The 13,267-nt window shown below is 35.0% G+C and overlaps 1 protein-coding gene and 1 pseudogene across 3 annotated transcripts; both read left to right on the top strand.

The window, feature by feature from the left end:
- The first annotated feature begins 3,579 nt into the window (after positions 1 to 3,579).
- Positions 3,580 to 8,129, top strand: LOC114737792 (uncharacterized). Of its 3 annotated transcripts, none has more exons than XR_003739466.1 (4): positions 3,580 to 3,688; positions 4,546 to 4,583; positions 4,962 to 7,263; positions 7,436 to 7,516. XR_003739466.1 is itself a non-coding variant. In XM_028925766.1 (4 exons), exons 2-4 carry the CDS (start codon positions 4,577 to 4,579, stop codon positions 7,840 to 7,842), a joined length of 2,046 nt encoding a protein of 681 aa, XP_028781599.1. In that variant the 5' UTR covers positions 3,580 to 3,688; positions 4,546 to 4,576; the 3' UTR covers positions 7,843 to 8,129. The 3 variants fall into 3 exon arrangements, 2 of the variants coding, with proteins under 2 accessions (XP_028781599.1, XP_028781600.1); XM_028925766.1 differs by having other exon boundaries at positions 4,962 to 6,593; positions 7,436 to 8,129; XM_028925767.1 differs by lacking the exon at positions 3,580 to 3,688 and adding an exon at positions 3,837 to 3,968 and having other exon boundaries at positions 4,962 to 6,593; positions 7,436 to 8,129.
- Positions 8,130 to 9,099: 970 nt separating this feature from the next.
- On the top strand, positions 9,100 to 12,275 carry LOC114737794 (uncharacterized; annotated as a pseudogene).
- Positions 12,276 to 13,267: the final 992 nt, after the last annotated feature.

Here is a 13,267-nt window from a genome sequence, read left to right as displayed (position 1 = left end):
GTAGGATTACACAATACTACTGTTGTCCTTATTCTGAATGGATTAGCTATGTGAGCGTGGTTGAATTGAAGTTAAAGTAGAAAACATGTTATTCTTATTTACATCAAATTGAATATACTGCCTCCGTTATGCATTAAGTTTTATATTACAACTAAATAACTAATTGGGATATTAAAAAAAAAAGTTAATTTGGTTATTTGTTACAAATATGTGTTAGTCTCCTTAAAATATCCTCTTTAATCATGGGTACTAAATTATTAAAATTATCCCTTCTAGAAAATCTTTACAGTCAATAAAGATATTTTGAAAAAAAGTGAAAGACAAAGTGAACAAAAGTCTTATATTTATAACCAGATCTACTTCCATCTAGTTTTTATATTAAAGATCGGAGGTAGTATATAGAAAATTATTTAGGTTAAGATACATCCAGTACCTCAGGATATTTTCTCATGTACATTCAGCACTTCGAAGTATTTTGTGATACATTTAAAATTCTAAAATATTTTTCAGGTGCATCCAATACCTTAATATATATATTTTTACCTTGGTACTGGATGCATAGAAAATATTTTTTGATGTTAGACATACCTAAAAAAAATATTTTAAGATATTGGACATACCAACAAACACTTCAAAGTGCTATGTGCACTTAAACAATTACTTCACTGTGCTGGAATATTTTGAGGTATTAAATGCATTTAGAAAAATATTTCAAAGTGTTTAATACGCCTTAACCCAAATTATTTTGACAGATAAAAAAAAGTGATTAATAAATATCGAAGAAGCTAGTGACTGTTATGCTATTAATGATGGTCAATTAACAATGCAATCCCCCTCCCTTCTCTCTAACGTCCAAAATTATGGCTTACTAGCCCAAACAAAATAAAAACAAAGAGAATAATAAAATACGCGTACCAGTAGCAGGAAAACCTACGCATGAAGACGCTCGGCAGAGCATTATTTAGAAGTTTGTAGGTAATTAGGAAGATATTGGCACTAGAATATTTCCAAGTTGATTCTAAAAGTTAAGATCCTGTGGCGAGAATATTTCAAGATTAAGAGCTAATCGAATTAATTTTCTTGGTTTAACATGTGCAGACGGTAATGGCGTGCTCAAAAGTCAAATAATAACCTGCATCAGTGCATGAATAAAATAATAGAAGTCTGTCTCGCCCAAAAAAAAAAAAGGAAGTGTGAAATCATTGGAATACAATGAAGAAAGACGAGGAAAAATGGCTGGGGAGCCTGGGGAGGTCAAACTACGACCCCAAATATTCTGCATCCTATACCAAAACTGTAATGATTACGAGTTGCCAAATTACCAAATAGATTGACTAATTCACATGAACTCTATATGGGAATATGGCCTAATGTGAAGTGGGGACTTTTAACTTTTGACCCTTTTTTGTTGTTGCAATTTTAACACTTTATCTTGGCCCAACTCACCTGAAATATTGGGCCAACCAGATTATTAACCCACCTGAATCCCTGTAGTATGTAACTTTAGCATGCAAAAAAATATGGCCTTTCGTGTACCCAAAAAAAAACAAAGAAACAGCTTTTCTGCTTGTTTTCTTACGCCAATGCCCGGTGATACTTTGATTTTGTCAAGCTAGCCTCATGTGTCTTGATTACTTTCTATTTTTATACCAACAAAGAATATTGAACGTTGTACCAACAAAACAAAAAAAACTGAACCTTCCTGTCTCTGCCGAGGAGATGCCAACCATCCATATCCATAATATATATATATATATATATATATACACTCGTATATGTCACTCACATATCATGGAACACGGGAATCTAGCAATATAAAAAGGCCAATATTTTTTTTAATAAAGAGGGCGAATAATGGGGAGGAATCGAATTTCGTGCATTCTGCTACGTAAAATTATAAAATTTCTTCTGTTATAAATTTCAAAACGTCGACCTGTGCAAATGAACTTTAAAGTTTTAATCTGAACCCAAATAAAAGTTCTCAGAGCCATCTAATTCATCTCTTTCGTGAACAGCATAAACCTTTAATTAAAGGTATTAGAAAAAATCAAAGCGATGAGAAACAGATGAACTAAGCAGAATAGGCAAGATCATGGGGCTTTAAATATGTCGGGATTTTGATCATTGTCACTTTCCTTAAAAACATACCATATCTATTGAGAATGAGAATCGGCCCTTGATCATTTTGTTTCATAATCCCAGTGTGTGTTTAGGAGCGGGGGATATTACAAGAATGAAGTCAAAACATTGCACTGTCACCCTTCATTTTGCGTCCAAAGAAAAGACGGAATAACTGTTCATGAATCATGAACAGCAATGCTAATTTCTCAAATCTCGTTACCATGGGACACTAGTACTGCCTCCCATTTTTAATACAAATATAAAAGTTACTTGATTAATTTGAATTAAATTAAAAAAAATTGTTACGTTATTTATTTGTAATAAATAGATATTGTCTTTATTAAAATATTCTTGCTAATTATGTGTATCAGCTAACACTACCATTTAATGAAATATTTAACATGTACAACTATTACAAGAATTACTTTTAAAAAAAAAGAGATAAATATGAGGGACAAAGTGAATTAAAATATTATATTTAAAGTCAAATTGAAGGTCAAACCATCTCTTATACTCCTCCGGTCCTTATTATAAGACCCCATTTGACTTTTTATTTGGTCCTAATTATAAGACCCCAATCCATTTTGTCTCTTATATTTATGCATTTTTTCCAAGATAATCCTTCTAATAATGATAGTTTTAGCCAATATACTTAATTAGCAAAGATATTTTAGGAATGACAACACTTAGTTATTATAAATAACCAACTTAACTTACTTCCTTAATCTCCTCAAATAAGTTAATTGGGTCTTATAATTAGGATCGGAGGAGTATTAAAGATTGAAAGTAGTATATAAGATCTAAAATATCTATTTTCCATATATAATTAAATAATTAAATAAATTTTTTATATCGGAAGCTCAATTGCAAATGTTGGAAATTTAGTCGTAAATAATGAAAGATTACTCACTAATAAACTAGAAAAGAAAATTTTAGGGCCCCAGGATTTCGAAAGTTTTCATCAATTACAAGTGATTTCCAGTTATTTTTTTTATTTGGAGTTGAGCCTTCAGTTTTTGTAACTGAGCTTTTGTAATTTATAATTTCTTTACTCGCGATCTTTTAGATTTGTCGCCCACGATCAAAACTTTAGTTTTTTTTTAATAAAAAAATCATGAAAATTAAAAAATTTTAAATTGAAGATTAATTAATTAATATATTTTTGTGAAATGGCCTGATTTGAGATTATTCCACAGGCTTTTTTTTTTTGGTCATCTTACTAATTTACTTTAATCCTTAAAAGGCAAGGTATTTTTTTTTGGGGATAAATAGAGGGCAAGGTATTGGAAAGAGGCGACTTCCGAACCTACGTGGCCCTTTATAACTGGTTAAACTCAAAAAGGCAGCGCGAGATATCGCCAAAGGTAACCCCAGAGCGGCGCATCCGGTGATACGAACCAAAATGGAAAATCTAAAAGACGAGAATATAAAAGAGAAGCAGAGATAAGATAACACTGGAAGATCAAAGCGCATAAACCCTAGCTCGAAAATCTCGCGATAAATAAAAAAAATTGCCTCGTCTGCAATCTCCGCTTATCTCTCCGTCGAGAAGACCAATCTCTCTCCTGTAAGCTCCAAATTTATCGCGATCCCCTTCTTTCCTCAATCATCGCTCGTCGTATTTTCTACTGCCATATATATGTGTGTATTTTGTGCACGCTGAAGCATTCCAATTGTGTTTATTTAGGATGGTTTCCTCTGTTCGCTTCAGGGAAATTGTTTGACGCTAATTCTTCTATGCCAATAAAATGTACTCGAATTTTAGTGTTGATTGGGAGTTTGGAGAGACTGCGTGTGAAAAATGTGGGAGGGGGAGGGGAAGACTTTGCTGTGAGATGGAGAGAAGGGTATGGTCTATTTAAAACGACGACAAGGCATTTAATCTCGAAGTTATTCAGATCGTTAAATTCTCAGACCTTCTTGTAAACAATCTAACAAAAACAGAGATGACTTAATCCTTTCAAATCGTATATTGGACTGACGAGTCTTATCCTTAACCTGCCAGGGACTGTCACACTGTTTTATCTTTCGCCGTAAAAATGGTTTTCATCTTCAACTATCGCAGTACTGTGAATGGGCTGGAGAAGTTCTTAAAAACAATTTTTCCTTGTTTTGTGTGTCTGATTTCATCTCTTAAACTTACACCTAGACTGGTTTGCTAGTCTGCCCAAACTCATGCTGCCTATGCCATGTCTACCAAGTCACTCATTAGATCAGATAAAAATATATACTTGAATTTATAATGTTGGTTTAATTTTTTTTTTTTTTCCCCTACGGCACCTGAATGGCTACCAAATGCTTGGATGACTTTTTTCCCTCTCTTTTGTGTTTTCTGCTCTCTCTGCTTATCGTGATTCATGTTGTACGCGTAATTAGAAAGAAAAATGTTTCTCATTCCATAACTCGTTTGCTCCTTTTGTTTAGGCTGTCATTACTACCCTGAAAGAGCTGCTGCATGCCAAGTGAGTTAAAGCTTATTTTCCTATATATATCCTGAGCAGTGTCCCAGTGACTGCATCAACTTTTGGATTATTTTCTCTTATTCTCTTCCTATAACTTATAATTAATTATGATTAATGATTTTTTTGGATTAACACCATTTGGGAAAACCACTTGAGAGTGCCCAAGAGTCAATCATTAACTTATATTTAATTTAGTGATTTGGAAATCCCCCCCCCCCCAAATTTATTGTTTTGGTAGCGACTTAACATGTGGATTCCTATATTTATGTGTAGCCTTCTCCGAAATGTATATATATTTAGGTTGATTTTTTGGTCACCTCCATATAACAAAAGAAAACTGAACATATAACGTATTGATAATATTTTGTTAATTGTTAGTGGTTCGAGAAAAAGACGTCTGTTGGGAATATGCAGATAAATTAGAAGGAAACAAGGTAAGATGCAAATTTTGCCAAAGGGTTTTAAATGGAGGCATCAGTAGATTGAAGCACCATCTATCTCGGCTTCCAAGTAAAGGAGTAAATCCTTGTAGCAAGGTCAGAGACGATGTTACTGATAGGGTGAGGGCAATTATTGCATCAAAGGAAGATGTCAAAGAAAACTCTAGCGCGAAAAAGCAGAAGCTACCAGAAGTCAAGTCTCCAAGTCCTGTTTCTGGAACTAAAACTCTTTTGTCTATAGATGCAGCGTCTCCTGTTATGAAGGGCTTCCTTACAGTCAGTCCTGTGACTCCTCCCTCTGTGAACCACCAAGAGAATGCAGAGAAAAGTATTGCTCTCTTCTTTTTTGAGAATAAGCTTGACTTCAGTGTTGCACGGTCGTCATCCTATCAACTAATGATTGACGCCATAGGGAAGTGTGGCCCTGGATTTACTGGTCCATCAGCAGAGATGTTGAAGACAACATGGTTGGAAAGGATAAAGTCAGAAGTTGGCTTACAGTCCAAAGACGTTGAGAAAGAGTGGGCTACCACAGGTTGTACAATTATCGCAGACACATGGACTGACAATAAATCAAGAGCCTTAATTAATTTCTTAGTCTCATCACCATCCAGGACATTTTTCCACAGATCTGTGGATGCATCTGCATATTTCAAGAGCACAAAAGGCCTTGCTGAACTTTTTGACTCTGTTATTCAAGAGTTCAGCCCCGAAAATGTTGTGCAAATTATCATGGATAGCAGTTTTAACTACATTGGCATTGCCAATCATATTGTTCAGAACTATGGAACTATATTTGTCTCTCCTTGTGCTTCCCAATGTTTAAACCTAATTTTGGAGGAATTCTCAAAGGTAGATTGGGTAAGCAGATGTGTTTTACAAGCACAGACCATATCAAAGTTTATATACAATAATGCATTGTTGCTTGATCTTATGAAGAAGTTCACTGGGGGCCAGGAACTGATCAGGACCGGTATCACAAAATCAGTATCCACCTTCCTGTCATTACACTCCATGCTGAAGCAAAAATCAAGATTGAAGCATATGTTCCACAGCCCTGAATATGCTTCAAACTCCTCATATGCAAGTAAACCGCAAAGTCTATCTTGTATTGCAATTGCTGAAGATCTTGATTTCTGGAGGACAGTGGAAGAGTGTGTGGCTATCTCCGAGCCTTTTCTGAAAGTCTTGAGAGAAGTTTCTGAAGGAAAACCAACTGTAGGTTCCATATACGAACTAATGACGAGGGCAAAGGAGTCGATTAGGACATACTACATAATGGATGAGAACAAGTGCAAGACATTCTTAGATATCGTGGATGAAAAGTGGCGGGACCAACTCCATTCTCCTTTACACGCCGCTGCCGCCTTCTTGAACCCTAGTATTCAATATAATCCTGAAATAAAATTTCTTTCCTCTATAAAAGAAGATTTCTACAAGGTTTTGGAGAAACTACTTCCTGTACCTGACATGAGGCGTGATATCACTAATCAAATATATACATTTACAAAGGCTCATGGGATGTTTGGTTGTAGCCTAGCAAAGGAGGCAAGAACTACAGTCTCGCCGTGTAAGTATGAAATTGCGCCCTTGTTCTCTGTGTCTCAAAGGCCTTATTTTGTCAGCTGATTGTTTCAACGAGTAAATTTCATGAAATCTCCTTTGGCCAAAAAAAAAGAAAAAAATCACAAAATCTTGGGGACGGACTTCATTTTATCATTTATAGCCATAAGATGCAGAAAACAGACCATGTATTTTGGAGCGTAGCTCACGCCAAGTTTCCTCTAGTTGTTACAAAAAACTTTGTTTGAGGTGTTATTTTATGTAGAATTTAATCCATTATTTCCCAGGATCATGCTAACCACGAGTAGCTGTTCATAGGTTTCAAAACTTCGAAGTGGTCCCTGTTATTTTTTCCTATGGGCTATTGATTATTCATTATGAATTTTTTTCTGAGCATTGTGGGCTTTATCTTGCCCATAGGAAATGAAAATTTCTGAAACTTGGTTTTGCTTGGTTTTTGATCTGGGAAGCCACTAATCTAATTTCAACACGAACTATATATTCCGGTCTGGAGGAGGGCAGAAGGTTCGATTCGTGAAATCGTAAGGGGACGCATTTAAAAGAAATGGTTCACAACTAAATTAGCCGTGGCTATATTTTCAAGTGATGGCAGGCTGGCAGCTTCCCCTTCCACAACATGTGCTTATTGCTTTGGGTCTTTGTCATTATTTCTTAGAGTAAGAATAACATGCAAATTGCTTATTGCATTCTAAGTCTCTTGTTCACATTGTGTTATAGATACAATATGATTTTCTGTTTTCTTTCATGCAATTGCTATAGCTGCAAATCTGCCAATGTTACTACCATATTGAGGGAGAGATAATCAACATGGTCATGTATTTACTGCAGGGCTTTGGTGGGAACAATATGGTGACTCTGCCCCTGGGTTGCAACGAGTGGCCATTAGAATATTAAGTCAAGTCTGTAGCACATTCTCTTTTCAGCGGCACTGGAGTACATTCCAGCATATTCACTCTGAGAAACGAAATAAGATTGATAGAGAAACGTTGAATGACCTTGTCTATATAAACTACAATCTCAAGTTGGCCAGGCAAATGAAAGCCAAGTCTTCGGAAGCTGATCCGCTGCAATTTGATGATATTGACATGACTTCGGAGTGGGTAGAGGAGAGTGAAAATACAAGTCCAACTCAGTGGCTTGATCGTTTCGGCCCTGCCTTGGATGCGAGTGATCTGAATACCAGACAGTTTAGTTCCGCTATTTTTGGCGCAAATGATCCCATATTTGGGTTGTAATTGTGGGGCTTCTTAATTACTTATTCCGATTGTGCGTTCTTTTACTCGCTTGTAAAGATTTGTCATCCTCAGATCAAGCTGAGGAACGTATTCTTTCTTGACAGTTGTAGATCTTGATGTATATTAACATGTTAATGATGTAAATTGCATTAACTGCTGATTAGGGCCAACAAGAACGACAGCGGCCGGCTGCCTGATGTAGTGGTATCCAAGTTCGACTCTCTGAACTGTACTAAGAGAACAATTACTGTCACATTATAGAAGGCAAATTTTAATATATCATCAAATCATCATGTGTGTTTTTTAAGCCGAATTCATAATTCTACTGTATTAGAAGTCAAATTCAGCTGAAGTTGCAATATTTCGTTGAACAAAAAATCTATCACATATATTTTTGTATTTAATTTCCTATACTATTTTTAGTTTCTTATCACAAAATTTGAAAACTATGTTTGGGCTTGGAACCAACCAAGAGCATCCTCTACTGAGTATGAAGGATAAAGATAAATTCCTTTTATCTAAATTTTTTCTACATATTTTCACCAAAAAAATTGTTCTACATATAAAGTCTGGTCACTTAAATTAAGGGATGGTATTTCTTATTCACTGTGACTTAATGAAAAGTGAATATTTAATTTCTGAAGCTGAGAAGTTTACGTGATTTCTCTTTGTAAATAAAAAGGGATTATTAAAGAACTTGCAAGTGTGAAAAGAAAATTATTGGGATTTAGGTAACTCTTTGACACTGACATCCTTAAAGATAGTCGTAGTTCTCCTTCGAAAAATAATAATCCAAGGTATCATTTGGTACGAAATATTAAAAATGAGGAATAAGGACTAAAATTGCAATTGAAAAAAATTATTAAAAAAATATTTAGTATAAGTAATTACGTAATACATAGGATTAGACAAATCCATAAAGGTGGGATTAGGGAATATCATCTCCCATAGTATTTATCAATTTCACATACATAGGTTTTATCTAATTTTATGTAACAAGCAGTTTTTCATATTAAATATTCTTTTAATAAATTTTCTCTATTATAATTTCAACGCATGCCTCTCATTTCAGTGCCTTATAACCAAACAGTATCTAAGAGTTTAAGAAGAGAGAGAGTTTAAACTTTAATTTAAATTCGATGAATAAGATTGGCCAAAGAGAGAGAAATTTGCGAGAAAAGAAATTCTTGCATAAGCTAGAGCATGGCATGTAGCCGCGGAATTCTTACGTATTCGGTTACTCTTGCGAATAACTGAATGTGTTGCCGACGTGGCATCCTTGGTCACCCGCCTCCACTTTCAAAGCGGGGGCAGGCTCCTCCTCAACCGGAGGTTTTGGCGTTTTTACGTAGTTAGGAATTTCGACTTCCTCACCGGCCTCAGTCCACCGCCTTCTATCTAATCTTTTAAAATTCTACAATGACCAAAAGAAAATTGTGTGATCAAGAAATCGGTAGTTCGGAATATCATGTAAAACGAGATTGTTGATTTTTTTTTCATGAAAAAACTTCAACTCCTCTTCCACTGAAATTGATTTATTCAATGCGTTTTTCTCATTGATTTGCAGCAGGATTGGGCATTAAGGTTGCTGTCAAGCCAGAATATAAGATCACTTCTCCGGTAAATTTTGCTCTGCTTATCTCCCTTATTCATTTATTCCAAGATATATGACCTTCATAATATTATTAATTTTATCGCAATCTTGACTTGTCTCTATGCTTTGATCTCGATAACTTGTGCGTGAATGCTTTTTAATCCCCATTTATGCTAGTTTAGGGGTCATACTTTCTTCCTTGTGTTCATCAGGATCTTTTATTCGCTACGATCAATTTGATGATTTCTTATTCTCTTTTCTATGTATTGGATAATTTTCTTGAATTTCACTCGTTTTAATGTTGCAAAAGCTGACGAAAATGATAGTCCTTTTTTTCCCTGGACGTTACACTAGCTTTGTATTTCTATCAAGGCAGCCGCAATCTTGCAGGTCTGGGTTGGGTGAGCCTTTTTGATGATGCTTTGTTTTTCTTGTTTAATCTTTGCTTTGCATAATGAATTTATTTTATCTTAAATCTCATCGACAATACTTGGCTCCTTCAATTGCTTTGACAGGATCTTCTAAGGCCAATGAATAGCTTGTTTTTATATCCTTTTGCACCTCTTCTTACGTGGGCGCAAGGTTGCATATTCACTCCTTTTTCTGCATACGTTAATTAAAATTGAAAAATCCTCGTTTTCTGGTATTTCATAAATCTGGGAAGGATAGCCCTACTTATTAAATATTCGACCCAATGCAGCTAGTTGGTATTTTGCCTTTATCATTTAGATGTTGCTTAAATTTCTTATTCAGCTTGCCCCCTACCTTGCATGGGAAAATGCTCAAGCTATGCGCAATTTACTTGAGGATATTTTGATCTCTTAGCGTGACTTTTCAGTGCTTTTCTGAATTTTGTAGCCTCATTTATCACTGTATGCTGGAGATCTTGCATCGAGTAACTTCCAATTTGATTTTGTCTTGTAAAGAAAAATTTGACTGAAGCCGAGAAGGAAAGCCCAAAATGGAGCAGTTTTGGTGTTGAAAATCTTCCAACTAAAGGTGTTGAAGCAGCATCACCAGTGGTATGTTATAACATTTACTATTGTTTTCTCTGATTATAATGGTTTTTTATTTCAATTTTTTCTGGGACACGTGTAACGGCTACAAGTTTATAAGACTATTTAAATTTTGTTATTTTATGATAAACTCAATTTTTTTCTGTATATTGATAAATAGTGACTGGTTTATCTTTAAAAATTCTTTGGCAATGATGATCTACGAATATAGCTTCCAAAGTTCCAATGCTGTGAAATGAACAGTATTTTCTTGCAGATTCCTGGTCCAAATCCCATTGTGAGCAAGTATATTGCCTTGGGGCTTAGCCGAGAAGCTGTCCCCATTGCTGTTTCAAATTATGGTGATAATCCAACCAAGGTATGTGCTTGACCCAAACAGCAGCATAACTGAAATGTATGACTGAGTGTTTCTGAAGAACGGTATGCAACAAAAGTCTTGCTCTCTGCATCAACTTTACTGATCAAATAATGAATCGTTTTGTGTGCACAAGATTCACATGGTTCTTCCTTCAGTGCTAAAGTTCTTCCTGCAAAACACTACACTGAAATAACTGTCGTGGAGTCCTGGAAACAAGGTGATTAAAAAGTTGTCAGTTCAGTACTGACCTGAAAATTTTATATCCTGTTTGATCAGATTATCTTCTTCATCTGGCCCATATAATCTACCCCATATTACTTCCCTATTGACCAATTTCTTGCAAACCTGATCCCCAGCCACTAGCACTCTGCCACATTTTCTTCTGCTATAAGTCAGAGGAGGGCGTCATGGATTGCTATCACCCCATCAAGTCTAATGGTTATCTTAAAAAGATAATTGTTAAACATCAATATTTTCTTCCCTTGATTAATATTCTTGAATTCCTAATTTTAGACATAGCATGACTCTGATGGTAGTTCCTGACTAGAGCTTCTCCTTCTTCACATGTTTCAGCATCAAGTATGTAGTTTTGGCATCAAGTTTTTTTTTCCCCTTTCGGTAATCGTCTAAAAATTCTATACATTACAACCTCAACTTTGTATATGTCCTGTTTGGTCTGATTATCTTCTGACCTTACCTCCCTCTACGTGCTGAGGGGGAGGGGATTATCTATGGTTAGCATGGAAACTAATAGCCAGTTTTGATGAAAGCTACATGTGCCCATGTTCCAAGGAAGCCCTTGTAATATTTTGGACAGTTCCTTTTTTGGGCATTTTTTGGATCTATTTCTAGCCGGAGTATGGGAATAATCACTGGCACTACAAGCCTTTCTAGGTAACAAGATTTTAGGAGTCCTACTAGATGAAATCCTTTACCCTGGATATTAGTTTCGCTTTCAGCTTCATCATTCTTAGACTTGAGATGAAATTTCTATATCTTGCATTTCTACATTAGCTGGTAGAAGATGTCTGGCAACCTTTGCTGTTTAATTTGCCTTGCTAACCTAATGAATGCGTTGTTCATTTGAAGGTTCGGGAATTTGTGAAGGGCTACACCATTCGGCGCGAAATGGGGTTTTCATCTAGTGCGGTTGCTGATGCCTTGGTCATGCATGAAAATAATACGGACAAGGCCCTGGCACACGTTTCGTTGGTGGTTCATCGTGATATTCCTGAACGATGTTTGTTGCAAGTGTTGTTTAGTAGATAAATTGATTTTCGAAAGATAACATTCAAATATAGAAACACAAGCACAATCCGCTACTGTCTGTTTTTCTAGAACAAATAGACCATTGTCCTCTCAACTAGACATGCAGGCGGTGCACGAGAACATTAACCCTGTTTCTGCCCGAGGGAAAAAGATGAAGAATTTTAATGAGTGGAATAAAATTTTAAAGTTGAACTTATTAGAATCTCCCAATTTTTTTCTTTCCTCAAACCTACCAGACCATAAAATTCTAAGGTGGAACTCATTAAAATTAAACGTATGATTTTTCATTATGGTGCAAATTCAAAATATAAATAACACCTTATTTTGTCTCAGAATATTTCACCTATGCAAACTAAAATTTAGATAATAACTAGTTTTATTTTATAATTTGTTATCGTGATATCAAAAACTTAAAAACACATTTTACATCAAATTGTATCATGGAAATTACAAGAGGAGGAGAGTTACGTAATCAACTGTGTGCTTACTCCCAATTAAATCAATACACATGAATTTTTTATTTACTACTCCTCCAGTCCTAAATATAATGCTTTTATACTAATGTGTATAAATATTTTATATTTAGGACAGGAGGAGTATTTATTTTACAATAAACCATTTTTATTAATATTATTAACACTTTACATTAGAATCCACTGGTTTTCATTTATCACAATATTTTCTAGATTTCATTTATCGCCCCATGGATGTTAAAAACATAAAAACATTTTCCTGTTAATTTTAAAATTTTTATCCATGTAGACTATTACTTGTTATCCGTACATAACAAAAATGAGTTTACTTTAAAAAATAAAATTTTATATTTTAAAAAAGTTCTTTGAAAAAAATAAACGCTTCTTTACGTAGATTTGTGAGCATTTACAATTGCATTTTTACTTTTTACACTACAGAGCATATTTACGAAACTCATTGGATGTAAAAATGTCTAGTACAAGAAAAACGCTTAAAAACCAAAAGATGACCCGCCAAAACAGCACTCTATTTGATAGTTTTGTTGATGAAAATTGGGAACTTCTTTGACCGTCAACGAATGAAAGAACAACAGAAACCAACTCACTGGAGGAAAGCTGAACTTCTATAAATGCACCGTACTGTTTGGCCAAAAAATAAAATATAAATGCACTGTACTGCATACCTTCAGTAATCAATGCCTGCTGCACTACTAAC

Source organism: Neltuma alba, unplaced genomic scaffold, assembly GCF_004799145.2.
Source record: "Neltuma alba isolate B1F8T4 unplaced genomic scaffold, ASM479914v2 tig00013498_pilon, whole genome shotgun sequence".
NCBI classification, from domain to species: domain Eukaryota; kingdom Viridiplantae; phylum Streptophyta; class Magnoliopsida; order Fabales; family Fabaceae; genus Neltuma; species Neltuma alba.
Note: the sequence above shows the minus strand (reverse complement) of the source record. Positions and strands in the feature narration are given on the sequence as shown.

What these genes read in the sequence shown, in the direction of transcription:
- LOC114737792 (XM_028925766.1), top strand. An exon ending in AAGAACTACAGTCTCGCCGT is followed by an intron (nt 6,594 to 7,435) that starts GTAAGTATGAAA and finishes TATTTACTGCAG; the next exon opens with GGCTTTGGTGGGAACAATAT.